This window comes from Xyrauchen texanus, chromosome 4 (genome assembly GCF_025860055.1).
Source record: "Xyrauchen texanus isolate HMW12.3.18 chromosome 4, RBS_HiC_50CHRs, whole genome shotgun sequence".
Lineage (NCBI taxonomy): Eukaryota > Metazoa > Chordata > Actinopteri > Cypriniformes > Catostomidae > Xyrauchen > Xyrauchen texanus.
The window spans coordinates 18,648,746-18,666,234 of NC_068279.1; the positions used below are offsets into that span (position 1 = coordinate 18,648,746).

Genomic DNA, 17,489 nt, shown 5'->3' on the forward strand with positions numbered 1-17,489 from the left:
ACCAACTGACTTCATTACACATTACCACAAACATCACACAGTTATCATCAATTGACTATCACAAGCTGTAACACATCTACGTTTGGCTCATTTCCCCCATCTGTCCAGCCTGAAAGATTAACCATATTCCAACCTGCGTATCAAAGACAGTGCGCTCTAATTGAGTAGATTAATACAATTTCGCCTTTAAAAGAGAAATGTGTTTCCAAGGTTGCATTCCAAAATTTCATTTTGCTTCAGAACTTTATGTTCTCGAGCATCTGCGCGTCACCAAACATCATCTTCTAACCTGCGTAGCGCATATGGTGCACTCTTAGTCATATGCAGATTAATGAAATGTGCATTTAAAAGAAAACAAGTATTTATGATTGATTTTTTTTTCTTCAGAACCCCGTGTTCATAGCGTGTGCGCGTGTTCGCGCGCGACTTCTCTTTTGGCACGCGCTGCGCACTTTGCAGCGACGCTCAGAGGAGTGAGGTGTGTGTAACCAAGAGCTAAATTTGGTTTCGTGATGAGGAGTGAAGGAGCAAGCCGTTGGGTTCTGTTCTCCCATTTTCTGTGAAGGAACACAGGACTCTGCCCTCATATCCACAGAACACAACTCCGGAATACAAATCGGAACTCTTTTTGCGTATTAAAATATATTCAGTAATATTTTGACGATTTAAAGTGGGATCTCTCTGATTTTTTTCTTCAAAAGGGAAAATATGTTAGATTGAACACTAATACCACATCCTACCAAAACAAAAACAACATTTAAATCATATGTATATTTTTTTTTTCCAGAATAGAAATGGATCCGCTCATCACTTCCACTGAGTTCCCGCGTAATTGGACAAACGACTCCACCACAAAGAATGAAACGGAAATATACTGGAACCAGTTTGTGCAACCAATTTGGAGGATAGTTCTCTGGGCAGTAGCTTACAGCACAATTGTCATCGTGTCCGTGGTGGGCAACATCACCGTGATGTGGATCATTTTGGCGCACAAACGCATGCGAACAGTGACGAACTATTTCCTCGTGAACTTGGCTTTCGCTGAAGCGGCGATGTCCGCATTTAACACTGTTATAAACTTTGTCTACTCCGTGCACAATGAGTGGTATTTCGGGCTTTATTACTGCCGATTCCACAACTTTTTTCCCATAGCCGCTGTATTTGCTAGTATATGTTCCATGACAGCGATTGCACTCGACAGGTAAGTTCCTTCGTCAACTCTCACTTCCCTTGTGGAACATTCACTTGTGCGTGTTCTCTCTCAGTTGACTGTTTGCGTTTGTATCTTTTTGGTTGTTAATGAACAAGATATTACACGCAGCACTGGTTCTGATGTAGCGACACTTAGGAATAGTTCACCCCAAAATGAAAATTATCAAATCATTTACTCACCCTCATGCCATCTCAGATGTGTATGTTCTTTCTATAGAAGATTATCTCAGCTCTGTTGGTCCATTCAAAGTGAATGGTGGCCAGAATTTGAAGCTCCAAAAAGGATATAAAGGCAGCATTAAAGTAATTCATATGATTCCAGTAATTTATTCTGAAGCTATATGATAGTTGTGTGGGTGAGAATCTGATCAATATTTAAGTCTAAAATATTTTAGTCATGCACATCTTGGATGGCATGAGTGTGAGTAAATGATGAGAGAATTTTCATTTCTGGGTGAACTATCACTTTAAATGTTCTCTTCAATTGAAAAAGTTTAAATTTCTGGTATAATTTAGTGACAAGCAATTGGACTCTATTTTTCAAATGGATTTGCCTTTCCGAACTAACGAATGATACAACGTCAACGAAACGTCTTCTGAATATAAGTAAAAAAAAAACAAAAAACATTATTGCATGGTTTAATTAAAAAAAACATAATTGCCCATTTTAGATTAACTTTACATTTGCCAAGTATGAGAACAAGTAAGCTAAAAATAATTATTTGCTATTTAGAATCACTCGTGGTACAGCTGTACTTACAATAGCCTTAATTTAACATTCTAGATGGATCATAGTATAGGCTACTACATAATTTACTCACAAATTAAATTATTAGTTATTCTAGAAATTCCTTTAAAAAATGTTCTATTGATACCAGTTCATGCCAAAATATCATACAGTGATTGTTAATAATAAAACTATGTTAGTTTGGTATTTGCCACCACTATCATAATATAAGATGGAAAGGGAAATAAATAAAATTAAACTGTGATTATTATTATTATGCATTTTGTTCAGTGTTAATAAAGCTAGTAATAGTAATGTTTAGCAATGTTTAGTACCAGCAGTGTTATCACAAATTGCCTTCACAATGTAAACACAATGACGATAGCTCTTAGCATAGATTGATGTCAGAGCTTATGTCTCTATGACCATATAATAGATGGGTGTTTATCATCTCACCCATAGCTTACCATATAGTCATTGCTCAGAAATCATAATTGAGGGGGTGGGGGGTGATGAGAATTGTGAGAGGGTCTGCCTTGTTCTGGATTTGTTTCTTCATTCATCAAGTGTTCCAAATAGAGTGATTAATTATTCATAAGATTATTGAGAGCTAATATTTCAAAAACAATGTTTGCCTCCCATTTATATCTTTATATGCAGAAACATAAATTTTGCCTTCTTTAATATTCTGTTAAACCTGAGAGAGCTAAGAGATGGATGGCAAAGGTTCTAGGAAGGAATTCACTCTGCGCTCAGGTCCTTGTAGATGAAATACCCATCAGAACTAATGGATCATTCATTACATCTTAGTAAAACACTTTTGAGCAAAGCTAGCCAAGATTACATTCTCTCAATCAAGGGTTTACAAACAAATAACCAAGAGCATATGCCTTGATGTGTCTAATAAAGAAGTTTAGCAGAGCCTAGCATTTTCCATTAAGCGTTCCCATTAAGAGTAGTTCTGCTGTTGCAATGTTTAATTTGAATTTGATTTTGTTTTATCTTCTAGCACATTTAAGAGACTTTCCTAAGGTAATTTGAGGAACTGCTGATTTGATAACCATCAAGCAAAGGGCAATGTGAGGTTGGAAAATTAAATTAGGTACTCAAAAATTTAATTTTCACAGAATGCACTTAAACCTCAGTGAAGCCCTGCTAATCATTGCCCCACTAGTTATTCCTTGTGCCCCCCAGAAACTTCTGACATCCCCCTCCAGGTCCGATAAAGAGCCAGCCACTTGCCCACTCTAAAGTTCAAAATGCCTCCATTTAATATTTTTGGGTGAACTAACAACCACATGCATGGTGGTATTTATGTACAATGATATTATAAATAAATACTTCACTTTTTCAAGTGCATTTCCTTGCATTGAAATGGTTTTTATCACTCAATAAAAGCTAGTTATGCATCATTATTGGAATACAGACACATTTTGCTTACATAGATTTCAGCTCTGTTGCTCTAGTTGAGTCATTTGGCCCATTTACACTTGGTCACTTTTTTTTACTGATCAGATTGCTATCCAATTGAAAAAGCACATTCCATTTACACTTGGCCACATCAATGTGTCTCCACCAAATGGATATGAATCCGATCTTCAGTTCCAGTACTGTATGCAAACAACACTTACGCGATTATGCTTATGCCTGGCAGAAAATGTAAAAGATGTGATATATTATTTGATTCCAACTGACTTTGAACATTGCACGTGTGTCTCTGTTTGTGTGCGTGCTGTGTATTTCCCCCCTCTTGTGTTCTCACAGGCAAGATGAATCATTGAAAATGTTTAGTTTCAGTTTCTTATGCAATCTGCATCAAATAAATGAAGAAAAAATGACCTATCTTTCCAACAAATTGCTTCCATCTCTTTAATTGTTGTTATTTATTGCGAGACGTAAGCCCAATGCAAATACTCAGTAGCAGCTGTTATATTTCACGGTTTTCCTATGACGACGTAGAACTGTTCGGGCTGAGTGAAGTTTACATATTTGGCTTGAACATCCAGATGCATGTACACTTAACCAGTTTCATCTGGAATACATCTCAATCCACCTCTTGAAGTGGTTTGAACTATTGGCTTGCAGTCTGTCTCGAATGCGCTTCGGGGGGCATTTACACCTGGTCTTTTCATGATTGGATAGCTATCCGATCAGTGAAAATGTATGAAGTGGCCAAGTTTAAATCGGCCCATTGTTGCTTTGCAAGCACATGCAGATGGGCTCACATAACAAAACAGCAGCAAGACTGTCACCTTCGTGGACAGATCACTTGCATTGAGCTACAGTGTGACATAACTGTTTTACATGCTTTAATGAAAGAAGACTGCCTCTTTGTCCAAAAATAACATCTCACATTCTCACCTGTCTCACCAAGCAGGTGTTTGATGTCTTCACACTAACTTCACCTCTCTCATGGTTTCTATGTTTACATGTTTTTTATTTGTATTTAAACAGAAGACAAATCTTTTGTTGTGATGTGCTGTGACAGCAGTGGTATACTAAAAAGTAATTTACATTTTTTCACTTATTTTGGGGGAAAAACAGGAATTCTGTGATTTTTTTTATTATGGTCAAATGTGTGAAATGTAGCTGAGAATACTGCACTTTTATTGGTGGCTATATATACATATAGGCCGGAGTATGTGTAGAACATTTTTAATTCAAACTGTTACGCAGGACAGAATCTGAAAGAGCCAATGAGTCCTGACAAACAATCTCCAGTATGAATCAGCATTTGATTATCCTCCTCCTGTCACCCTCATGGCCTTCCGCATCCCTTCAGCTAAAGAGGAGCCAGAGAGGCCATTTCGAGAGCGAGAGAGCAAGAGAGAGAGAGAGAGAGAGAGAGATGCACACAGAGCTGTGTTTGTGTGTGTTTATGTTTGGTTATGCTGAAAAGCACTTTTATGTTGTGTTTAATTAAAAGTATTTTTGGTTGTTAACCCCGTTCCTGCTTTATGATGATCAAGAGACCTATCTGCCACAATGACTTTCTTGTCTTTCTTAATATTTCAGCTCTAGGTCCATAAAACACAAATGAATGTGTGCCAATTGTTTGAAGCCCCAAAAAGCACATATAGCCATTTCAAAAGTATTGGTAATCCGTTCGACTCCAGTTGATTAATTAATGCCTTCTAAACCTAGTGTGAAACACTAGGTGTGTGTAAGAAATTAATTTTTTTTGACAAAAAATTCACGAGGGTCGCGGTCAAGCACTTTGGCAGTTCACGCAAGAACATTTACAGGACAGTGTACCTCTTGTGCTTTTTTAACCAGAAATTAACTTCAAGAAATAACCCCTTCAAATTACTAAACTGCCTCAAAAAAATATCATTACTAGCCAACTTACCTCACAGAAATATATGGTTCTTTTGAATTTCTCTCTTAACAATTACAAATGAGTATGCTGTGTGTGTGTTTTGGGGTTAAAGGTTTCTATTAATAACTACTTTGAAAATCCTGGTAACCCCATATTAATGACTGAAGTATTGCCACATCCTTCTGAAGGAATTACTAATGATCTTGAACAGTATTCTAAAGTGAAAACGTATTATAAACCATTAAAAGTAACTGAGGATTTACTTGTCAGTTATAATTGAATACTTAAGCATTTGGTTCTACAATTTATTAATTTAATCAGATAAATAAATCAGTTACATACAAAAGTAAAAACATTCAAAACATCTTTCTATGACATTAAATTAATTGAACACAATACAATGCATAATACAAGTAATACTGCTTTACATTATCCTTTGTCAAACCTATAGCAGGATATGGTGCTTTTAAAGGTTCTCACAGTTGCAGCCTATACTACACAGGCTGTGTGCAGTGAACATGTGTGCTGTGCTGGAGACCTTCCACAAGTTTAATATGCAGTAATTAGTGTAAACATTAACTCCACAGTTGGCTTTCAAAGCATTACCTTTCAATGTAAAATAAAAAATCAAGATGTATATAAACATAAAGGGCCTACAGAAAGTGCACTGATTGCCAAAAGTCAATGGACAACGATGCTTCTCCAAGGCCAATTCCATCTGTCTGTGTACTTCCGCTAAAATGCCTCTGGTCTAAAAATATACTCCATGTGTCATTTGCCTATATTTTTGATCTGAACAGAACTAAACATATCTTAACTGCGTGAATGTGTTCATCGCAGCGCGTGTTCAGGCAGAGCAGTGTGAGCTCTGACAGAGATAATTTAGCAGATACAGACCACTTCTATTAAAATGAATTGGATAAATTGGAATGCCCAGCCAAGAAGCTTAAATGAATGGGATAAATTGGAACACCCAGCCAAGAAGTTTTGTGCCCTATGTTCAATGGACATAGAAAGGCACTCCCACCTTACAGGTAAAAGAGCTAATCACCTTTTAGATACAGACATCACCTGTCAATCAACTTGCTAATGCGCATACGCTTTAGCTATAAAAGCCGGGAAAATTGCGTGTTTTATCATAAAATGAGGTAAAGAAGCACAATTTATGATTCAAATATTATCAAATTTTATTGCTGATTTGAAAAAATGTTTTTTGTTCGTAACTTTGACCACCGTTTTTGATATAGTATTGGTGTGGAAAATCCCTTTTCCACAACCTAGTGGAAGCCCTTGTATCATTATGCCAATCTTGTGATTGGCCATTATGTTTGAGTTCTGCCCCATTTGCCCTGTATAACCGGCAGTGATGGGCAGTAGCTTCGTTACAAATAGATATTATTTTAACTAAATTTCTGAGTAATAACGTTGCTAGTTTTTAAATCAAGTAGCTTTTCAGTAGCAAAGCAATATTTATAGTGGTGTAGCATTGAGAAAAGCTACACCGCTACATCATACCTTGTACCCAGTATTTACTAATGCCAGTTTTGAATCAGAGCTAAAGTTGTCTGACCAATAATGAATCACTTATTTGAGTTGGTTCTTTAAAATGAATTGGTCACACGTTTTAGGAAAGCAGTCTGAATCAGTTTGCAATTCAGTCTGAATGACTCAGAAAGCTTGCAGGCTTGCTGCTGAATAATTTGCCATGGGCTCTCACTTGACAATAAGCTCACAGAATATTTTATAACACGGAAAATAAAGATAACGCTGATTGCAGTGGATCTACAATCAATGGAAATGAAACCTGCAAATGCATCCTATTGTTTGCCAGTGATGAAGGTCTTTATAAATTTCAACATGCTTGCAACTTCAAAATGAATTCTGCAGGTAAATACATTTTCCAACCAAAAGAGTATCAAAGCATATATTATCCTACATGAAAACACATAAAAAAGTATCATGGCATGACCATGTTTTTTTGGACATGTACCATTACTTGGATTCACTATGTTAATACAATGGTAGGCTATATGAATATGGTAATCATATAGTGAAGTAACATGGTATTTTTTAATTAACTTGAAGCACCACGCAAATACAGAATGGTATGTAGATATGGTAATTGAATATCAAAGTACCATGGTATTACCATCTGATACAATGAGAAATCACATTGTTATTGCCCAGATGCACATACACATGCAAGCACGCACGTGCGCGCACACACACTCACGCACAATTTGGCCTCTGATGATTTATCCTGTAATTCTGTGTCTAGCTGCTGTATTTCTGTATTGAATAGATAAATATATATATATATATATATATATATATATATATATATATATATATATATATATATATATATATATATAGATGAATGTATGTACAGTATTTTAGTGTTTAGAGTTTTTATACAGGAATGTGCAAATTAAATTATGTTTAAATGGGTATGGGTTTGTATTAGTAGCATGTCTAAATACGAATTTACATGTTTGATTTCTTTTTAATGCACTGACCATATTGCACCATACTGTATACTTGTAAACTGTATTGCATAAACTGTAATATACTGCACCATGCTTTGTCTATGACTATGCTCTCTGAATCTGTGATTGAAAAAATATGAAATAGCTTAAATGTAGCAAGCTACTTTTAGCAAGTAGCTTGTAGTGTAACTTGCTACTTTCTCTGAAGTGTAGCTTTTAGCATAGCTTTACTATTTTTTCTGTTGAGTAGTTTGTAGCTTAGCTGGCTAATTTTATTGAGTAGCTTGGCCAACACCGATAAGCGGGCGCTCAGAAATACTTTCTTCAGAATTTCTGACTTGGGGACAAGAACGCAGCGCTCATTCCTTGAAACTGTGACGTAGTACTGCGGCCTAGTTTTGCAATGTTTCATTCCCTTCATCTCAGGGAACTGAGGTTATGTGAGTAACCGGAGACATTCCCTATCGATACAGTTCACTCAATATTGCATTTGAACGCTATGGGGAACGGAGTCCCATCATGCCGCACTACGTATCATCTAGGTTATAAAACCTGGTGAACAGGTTCTGCGAAGACCATACTGCTGCAAAGCATATATGTTCTATGGGTATACAAATTGTCCATACCCATGAGGAAGCCTTGCCTCTAGTTGAATGCACCTTTACGCCAATAGGGCATCTAATGCCCTGTGACTCATAAGCGAGGGCGATCGCATCAACAATCCAGTGAAAGAGCCTTTGTTTGGAGACAGACATGCCTTTTGTGCATCCTTCATAACAAATGAAGAGCTTATCTGACAGTCTAAACTGGCGAGAGTGCTCCACATTCATGTGCAAAGCCTGCATGGGGCATAATAAATGCGCTAACTGCTCCTCATCTGAATTAGACGGTGGAGAAGAGAAAGCTTGTAGGTGCACTATCTGAGCCATGAAGGGTGTGGAAAGCACCTTAGGCACATAGCATTTTTTGGGTTTGATGTTGGCTTTTGAAAGCCCTGAACTTAATTCCAGATATGATCAACCGACAGCACCTGTATATCACCCACTTGACTGAGGCCAGAGCCAACAGCAGTGCGGATTTTAAAAAGAGCACACACAACTCAACGGATTCCAATGGTCCGAACATAAGCACTCTCAGCACCAGATTTATGTCCCATGTTGGAACTGTAGCAGGGTGAGGGGAGGGTTCAAGCGCCTCGCTCCCCTAAGGATCACGCTCCCCTTTGAAACAACACCCCCCCCCCCCCTAAAAAAAATCCCTCGAAAGTTATCAAAATGTACGAGATTAACTGCATTTTCTTTCATATTCATATAATGTAAAACATTTTTATTTAAAAATACTATGAAAACTGAATGAAAAGTCACACCACTGAAAAAGAATCTGAATGAACATTTGTAACAATGCCAATATTGTTCTGATATTTTGTGTATACTTTCTGTATAACATAAATACATAATTTTTTTTAATTATGCCTATACACCTTCAAACCATACAAAAACAGAAGGAAATATAAATAATTAAAAAGTGATACTGCAGCAGGAGCAACCCCTGGGCTTGAACACAAACCGAATCCTCCATTCATCTGCATTTAAATAGCAGAGCATTTTTCTCTCAATGGAGACATTTACATTGGATAGTTATTTGTTTTTTAAATATAATAATAATAATAATTGCAAGGATTCATACATGTGAATGTTAATCCACCTCAGTAGGACCTATAAAAGCATTTTTAAACTGTAGTAAACTTCCAGTAAGAATAAACGGCTGTGATTGGCCTATCCTGGCCAGCGCTGAGAAAAGTAACAGGTACTACGTGTCAGCGACAAGACTAAGGGATGAGAGGATGGTGATAGGCTTGGATAGCCAAGTTCAAAAAGCACCATACAAGTCATCCTTAAATCTTGTGCCTTATACAATCAATTCTTTTGAAGCCATTTGATAGTGTTGTGTGAGAGACCAACAGAAATATCAGTGTTAATTCATCGTTTTCCCCATTTGAAACTGGCACGCGAGACATCTTTGTTTACATAAGCACAGCTGAGAGCACACCTGACACTATTACATGCTTTGTGCAGTTAGTGCTAAGGTGGCTGCCAAAAGTTTAAACAAAGCAGGAGAGAAACCATTATTATGGAATTGCGATTGCGCACATTGGTTCTTGCATGTACTGTCACTATTTTTGCTGAATGTGTGAAAGTGATTTGAGAATGTGTCAGTCTGCTGCGCCCACCCCTTACAATCCTTTCGTGCACCCCTATGGGTACTCGCCCCACATTTTGAGAACCACTGCTATAGAGGAACCTGCCTCTGTGGCGTAAAATGCCGAAATGGTCGCTACATAGACCTTAAGTGTTGTCATAATACACTCATCCCCCCCCATTTCTGGAGAGGAAGTCAGCGACAGCCATCTGCACCCCCGGTCTGTGGACCACCTTGAACTTAAAGGGCTGGAGGGCCAGATACCAACGGGTGATCCGGGCGTTAGTATCCTTCATGCGGTGGAGCCATTGGAGTGGGGCGTGATCCGAGCAGAGAGTGAAGGCCTGCCCCAGCAGGTAGTATCGGAGCGTGAGGGCCACCCACTTGATGGCCAGACACTCCTTCTCCACTGTGCTGTACTTTGTTTCCCTCAAAACCGAGCAGTACCCAACCGATCGAGCAACTCATCAACACGGGGCATTGGGTACGCGTCAAATTTATACACCGCGTTCACTTTTCTATAATCCACACAGAATCGTACAGACCCGTCGCACTTGGGAACAAGAACAACCGGGCTGGACAAATCACTGTGGGATTCCTCTATTACGGCCATATCGAGCATCACATCTAATTCCTCCCGCACAATTTTCTTTTTATGTTCGGGCAAGCGATAGGGGCGGCTACGTACCACCACTCCTGGCTCGGCCTCGATGTGGTGCTGGATGATGTTCGTACAACCCAGTAGAGGGGAAAACACATCTGCAAACTCCTTTTGTAATTCAGAAACCTCTGTGAGTTGACGCGGTGAGAGGTGGTCTCCGTAAGTAACCGGGGTGCTATGATTACACTTTTTATTTACCTCCGGTCCGAGCTCCGCCCTCTCCCGAACTACCATGGCCAATGTCACAGGGACCTCCTCCCTCCACAATTTCAGGAGGTCGAGGTGATATATTTGACGCGCGCCCCCCTATCGGTTCGTTTAACCTCATAATCGAGATCCCCAACTCGTCGTGTGACCTCAAAGGGTCCTTGCCACTTCTCACAGAGTGAGAAGGCAGAGAGGAAGGGGAGGGAACAGGGGAAAATACAGGGGAAGGGGAAAGAGAGAGAGGGCTCCTCTGCCCTCGGGATCGCCGCCATGTGGTCCTCCACGAGCCGGACAGCAGCCTCCAGCAACGCCGGGTGTTGGCCCTGGACCCACTCCGCCGTTCTCCTGGGCAGGCATTGGATGAACTGTTCCAGCACTACCTGGTCAATGAGTCCCTCGACGTCGCGGTCCCCCACTAGCAGCCACCTTCGGCAGGCGTCCCGGAGCCGTTGGGCACAAGCGAATGAGCGGTCGGTCTTCTCCAGCTTCATAGCTCGGAGGAGTTGACGGTTCTCTTCCAGAACAAGGCGAGCTGCCCATTGGTCGTGCGGCCAGCCCCAAATCTCGGCGGTGCGCTCAAAGAGGTCGAGGAACGCTTCTGGATCGTCCGCCACCCCCATCTTCTGTAATGCAGGTGGGGGCAAAGAGGCGCGGGGGTCCGGGGTCGCGGCTGTGGCTGGATCGGCCTCCTGGTCGAGAAGACTCCGGATCGCATGCCGATCCTCTGCTTGAGCCCGCATGATCTCAAAGAACCGACGATCCTGGTCCTGCCGAAGCTCAAGCAGGGACTGTTGGTGGCTCTGATGCATCGCAGCGAGGGACTGGAGGACCTCCGCCAGCTGGGAGGACTCTATGGGGCGGTTACCTTCCATGACTGGGATAACGTTTTCCCGGGTTTCGGCACCAGTGTAAGAGATCTACTAACAAGGCAGTTCAGGTCAGTCACTTTTAATGTTTTTCACAATGTCACACAGACAGCTTCAATGACATACAACACAGCTCTGAGCCTTCAGCTTCACACATATATCAAAATGTACGTTCTTAGTGGACATTTATCTACACAACATCTCATATCTATCTGTCTCTCTCTCCCTTAGAGGCTCTGTGGCTGCTCTCTTATGCCGCTCTCCCCGTGCTCACTGAAATTAGAGACAGGTGCAAGCGCCCTTACCGCTTCCTCTCCCGGATGGGCGCTTGACCACGCCCCCGCTGCCACAATCTTGTAGATGGCGCTCTAGCATGCAATATGGTGTTCCTTATATACTGAGGCAATTCAGGCTCATGCACTGTGCTCCATTCAGGAGACATACGTGTAGGTCTACAGCTCCGACTGGGGATGCCAAATCGTGCCTTGCGCTTGAGAAAGCAGATCCCTCCTCCGCGGTATTTCCTATGGAAGGCTGACTAATATCTCCATCATTTCCGAAAACCATGGCTGGTTGGCCATTTTGGCGCAACCAACAGAACCATTTCCTTGTCTTCTCAGACTTTGCTAATGACAGAGTGGTGGAGATGTACCGGTGGAAACGCATATTAGCGTTTCGTCGACCACTTGTGGGCCAAGGCGTCCACTCCCAGAGGATCTTGGGACATGGAGTATCAAACAGGGTAGTGGGCTGTCTCTGCATAGGCTGTCTCTGCATAGTCCGGCAATTTCTGGGTTATGTCTGGATGGTAAATGCCCGGTTACCTTAAGTTTCACATGAGCTGCATTCAACATTCACACACTGTTATTGTGTTTATTTGGAGTCCTACAGAAACCCAATACCCCTAAACCTATTCCTTACCTTAACCTTACCACTAAATCGAACCCTAATCCTAACCTTTGTAACAGCGAATGAGACACTTGCAAGACTTAGGCTGCCGTGGTGTTACCTTCTGGACAGTCCAATTTTTGTGGATGAAGCACAATCTAAAATAAGGCTAATTTAGTCTACATAGAAAGGAAGTGTGTTTGTGCGCAAATGAATAACAATGACTTAATTTACGCAGTGCAATATGAGCATGGTTCACACCTACATAAACTAGACTGAGGGTGGTTAGTGAATAAGACGCAGCTTTTAGAGCTGAAATGACCCGGACAAATTTTAAAATCCTTGTTTTACCACATTGGTTGATTGGCAAGTGAGTAGGCAGTCCTTCGCCTTGTATCAATAGTATCAAAACGCATTATGGTTTAGACTCCAATTGTGTTGTAGTCACAATCATTTCTGAGAAATTGCAAAAAATGTTGGACCCTGTTAACACCTGTATTTAGTGATTAGATCACCCAACATGGATGTTTTATCTTCAGATAAAACAGTAACATCCCTTCAATCCCATTTCACAATGCCAAAATGGACAATTGAGTGGTGCATGTGTAATGGTAGCCAGCTGGTAGGTAGAGTATGTAGCTCACACCCCTGGCCTCAAGATGCACACTAGAGACCTCGTTAGCCTGCCCGCCTCCTATGCTGGAGACACTGGTTAAAATCACGTTTGGAGTGGGTCGAGCAGGATTGGTAACACATGGTTTCTTCCAGCTCCACATGAATGAATAAAATATTTCCAGCCATAAGTATTCATTGTCTATTTATTGTCCACAGATTACTGGAACAGATTTGTCCGCTCTATTTTTTTAAGCTCATATTTTGTCTTAGAATAGCCAAAATTATACTCTTGGCTATTTTTATTTGGTATAGTCTATTACTGCAAAACAAACCCAAGACTAACAACCACACAAATCCTCTATAAAGGCACTCACTATATTTGAAAGCTTTGTGTGTGGGTTTTACTGGCTTGGCTTTCTCATTCCATTTTATGAGGATAAAGTTCCACATTGGAGCAAATGATTTAAGAGGATTTAACCTGGATTACACTGAGATCTTTGTGAACTAAGAGTTCACCCAAAAATGAAAATTTCATCATTTACTTACCCTCATGCCATGCAGGTGTGTTTGACTTTCTTTCTTCTGCTGAACACAAACAAAGATTTTTAGACGAATATTTCAGCTCTGTAGGTTGTCAGTGCAAGTGATTGGATGCCAACATTTTGAAGCTCCAAAATGCACATACTGGGTGAACTATCCCTTTAAGGGTGTGTGTTTGTGCATGTGTGCTTGATGAAGTCACTAATGTTTTGACAATTTAAATTGTCGAGTGTGCAGCAGGACAATATCGCCTGCTTTCAAGCACATCCTGAGCTGCAAGATATGAATTACATTCACAGTGGGGTAAATAAGAGTGGTTGTAAAAGGACTGAAATGTATGCTGAGAGCTTAATCTACATGCAGACAGTTTACAGTATCTTAATTTCTACCACCGAGGTTTTCAAAGGATGCAAAATTAACACTCTTTTCTCTTCTCTTTGAAAAAATGCAATTGTTGAGGTAGTTTTTTTTTTTTTTTTGCAGGAAGAGATAAAACGATCCTTAAAAAGTAGCATAATTTCTTTTCTATTTAATTATAAATGTAATTATTTAATTATCTGTTAGGACTGAAAAGAGCTAAAGTAACATTTAGACAAAATATCTGTTTGTGTAGCTCCACTGATATAGCATGGTATTATTAACGCCAATGACATGAGTTTTGTTACTGGGGAACAACACAGATACTGATCAAATGTGTACCTTGAATGCACAGTAAGTTTCTTTGGATGAAAATGTCTGCCATAAATGAAATATATATATATATATATATATAAATTTTTTTTTAAGAAATCAACCACAAACAAAAGTGTTTACTGATGAATGTGAATTAATTATTTTGAATTTCTTTTTCATAATCATTCAACAGTAAGTAATGCTGTATGAATTGCATTCAACAGTAGTCAACTGTAAATATGCTTATTGTAAAACTGCACTGTTGATAAAAGAATTGTTGAGCAAACTTACAAATTCAAGGCAACATGATGGAGTAAGATTTTTTAGTTCTCTCAACAATTGTCCTCAGTATCATTGCTCTGATCAGACAATGTGTGTTTGCTTGTTCACCAAATGCAAAAAAATCTTGTTGAGAGAACTAATCATTTCTTGTTCAGCCAACTATCAATTCACAATACGGGTTGTCACCATTTCAATTACTTTTACATGAAGTTAACTGCAATATTTGCAGGAATGTCTTGCAAGACAGTATGTTCAATGGACACACAATAGTCCTCAACCCATAACACACAAACCTCAATAACGGTGACAATCAACAAATTTCATTACAGTACAGTATGTTAAAAGATGGGCTCCTTACATCAACACACACAATGTTACTAACAGTGGCAACAAACAATAATAAAAACAGCATAAATAAAGTCACCAAACAGCAAAAAATAAGCCTATAACACTAACCACATACTTTATTCATGTTGCAATGCATGCTGGGATCTAAAAAATAAGCAATTTAATATGAAATTGTTCTGTTCTCTAACAGATATATGGCCATCATCCATCCCCTGCAGCAGAGGATGTCTGCGACTCAGACAAAGTTGGTCATTGGGGTGATCTGGGTGCTGGCTTTTCTGCTTGCCTTCCCCCAGTACTACTACTCCAACACAGACCAGTTGCCTGGAAGGGTTGTCTGCTACATCGATTGGCCTGATTACACTCTCCTGAACTTCAGAAAGATGTAAATATCTCACTTATAACTACTGAACAGGCAATGTTATTGCCCATGGTGCCATGGGCAGATATTGGAAAATATTCAGGTTTACATTCTCAACGTAGATTTATGGTTTTAGGTTCCTTTGCAGCCGCTTAAAGATAAAATGTCCACAAATGGCTTCCAATATTGTTGGAAATATAAGCTTTAGAATTTATTTGGAGTAATCAAAAATTATAGCAGCTATTCCACATAATGTTTACTTATATAACAAAATAAAAGAGCTTCATTATAATACAAATATTAAACACAGGAAAGTTATGGCACAAAGAGAGGGAAAAGGAAACAGTGAAAGATTATTAAAGCAAACATAATGGAAAATGTTGCCCAAGGGGAAATACGATGACTTAATAAGAACAGACTCTAATGATTATTAATCCTTAGTGTGGGGATAGAATCTCAAAACCTTTGCTTGTACGCAGATCAACATTAATTTGAAGTGCTGAAGTCTAATCTGAAGTGCTGCGAAAAACTACACAAGGCAGACAGTCTGTAGGGTTCAGTCCCGCAAAACCATTAGAAGTGGAGACAATGCTGCAAAGATTCGATTAAGTTCCTTGTGTACATCTCATCTCTTATCTCAAATAATTTTTTTTATTTTTATTTAAAAAACTCCTGCTAATAGTCTTTGGACATTCAATTTCAGGCTTCTCCATTTGGTATAAACCCCAAAACAGCAGTCTGCACTTTAAAACAGACTGATCTCACAGTGAAATCGGAAAAAGTAGGTTGACTTTGCTTTAGCTAAAATCAGTCTGTGCTATCAAAATTCGAAACATTGGCCCCAGTGGCCAAAGCATTAAGTGTTGTTGGTCATATGGGCATGTGTGAGCCCCATTTTCAGGACATAATGTCCACAGAGGGGCACCAAAGGTGTAATACAGTGAAGAGAAAAGCATATTTTATAAACTCAAACCCCAAACCTAAACCTAACCATCAGTGGAGTAAAAATGTAAAATCAATGATTATGCAAATGTGAATACTTCCTGGTTTCAACACAGGATCCAAACCTGGGTCACTCATACAGCTGATGCAAGGCACTTCTGTTTGGGCCAGAAGGAAAGGTGAATATGCTGGAAGCTGCTTCAAAAATGTCTGCTAGGAGATGGCACTGGTTGTGAGTCGGCATAATGTGGTCCATCTTAGGGTACTGGAACTCAACAACAGTGAAACAACATGCCGCCTCCCCACGTGACAATGTTGCGTAAAAAGCAGCAACCTGCTATTGTGTTTTTTTAATTAATTTTTTTATCCCCTTTTCTCCCCATTTTGGCATGCCCAATTCCCACTACTTACTAGGTCCTCATGGTGGCGTGGAGACTCACCTCAATCCGGGTGGTGTAGGACAAGTCTCAATTGCCTCCGCTTCTGAGACATTCAGTCTGCGTATCTTATCACGTGGCTTGCTGCTCATGACATAGTGGAGGCTCACAGCACATGGAGGCTCATGCTATTCTCTGCGATCCACACACAACTTGCCACGTGCCCCATTGAGAGCGAGAACCACTTAATCACGACCACGAGGAGTTTACCCCATGTGACTCTGCCCTCACTAGCAACCGGGCCAATTTTATTGCTTAGGGTACCTGGCTGGTTTTAACCTGCAATTGTTAAAACCAGGTGGTAAGCGTCGCATAAGTCCAGTTTGAATACCGACAATATCATGTGCATAGGATAATGATTCTTCGCCATGATGTCGTTCAGCCCCTATAGTCTATGCATGGCCTTAAGGAGCCATCCTTCTTACCAACAAAGAAGCACCATGACCAAGCCGGGGAAGAGGAGGGATGAAGAATTCGTGCTGCAAGAGAATAACTGATGTAACTCTCCAGGGCCTCCCTCTCCAGAGCAAAGAGCAAATAAAGGCGTCCCAGAGGTGGAGAAGTTCCTGGTAACAGATAAATTGCACAGTCGCACAGTTGGTGCGGAGGCAGAGAAGAAACCCTTGACTTACTGAACACTACCCTCAAATCGTGGTAGCCCCCTGGCACAGAGGTGAGATCTGCAGGCTCCTCCTGTGGCACAGAATAAGGTGAGACAGGGGAA

At 40.1% G+C, this 17,489-nt stretch overlaps 1 protein-coding gene across 1 annotated transcript in view; it reads left to right on the top strand.

Moving 5' to 3' along the window:
* The first annotated feature begins 585 nt into the window (after positions 1-585).
* LOC127642452 (substance-P receptor-like) overlaps positions 586-17,489 on the top strand; it is a 43,313-nt gene continuing 26,409 nt past the window's right edge. Inside the window, exons 1-2 of the mRNA XM_052125073.1 lie at positions 586-1,201; positions 15,216-15,410. Of these exons, the coding sequence (XP_051981033.1) occupies positions 795-1,201; positions 15,216-15,410 (602 nt within the window). The 5' untranslated portion in view covers positions 586-794. The remainder of the gene's footprint in view (positions 1,202-15,215; positions 15,411-17,489) is intronic.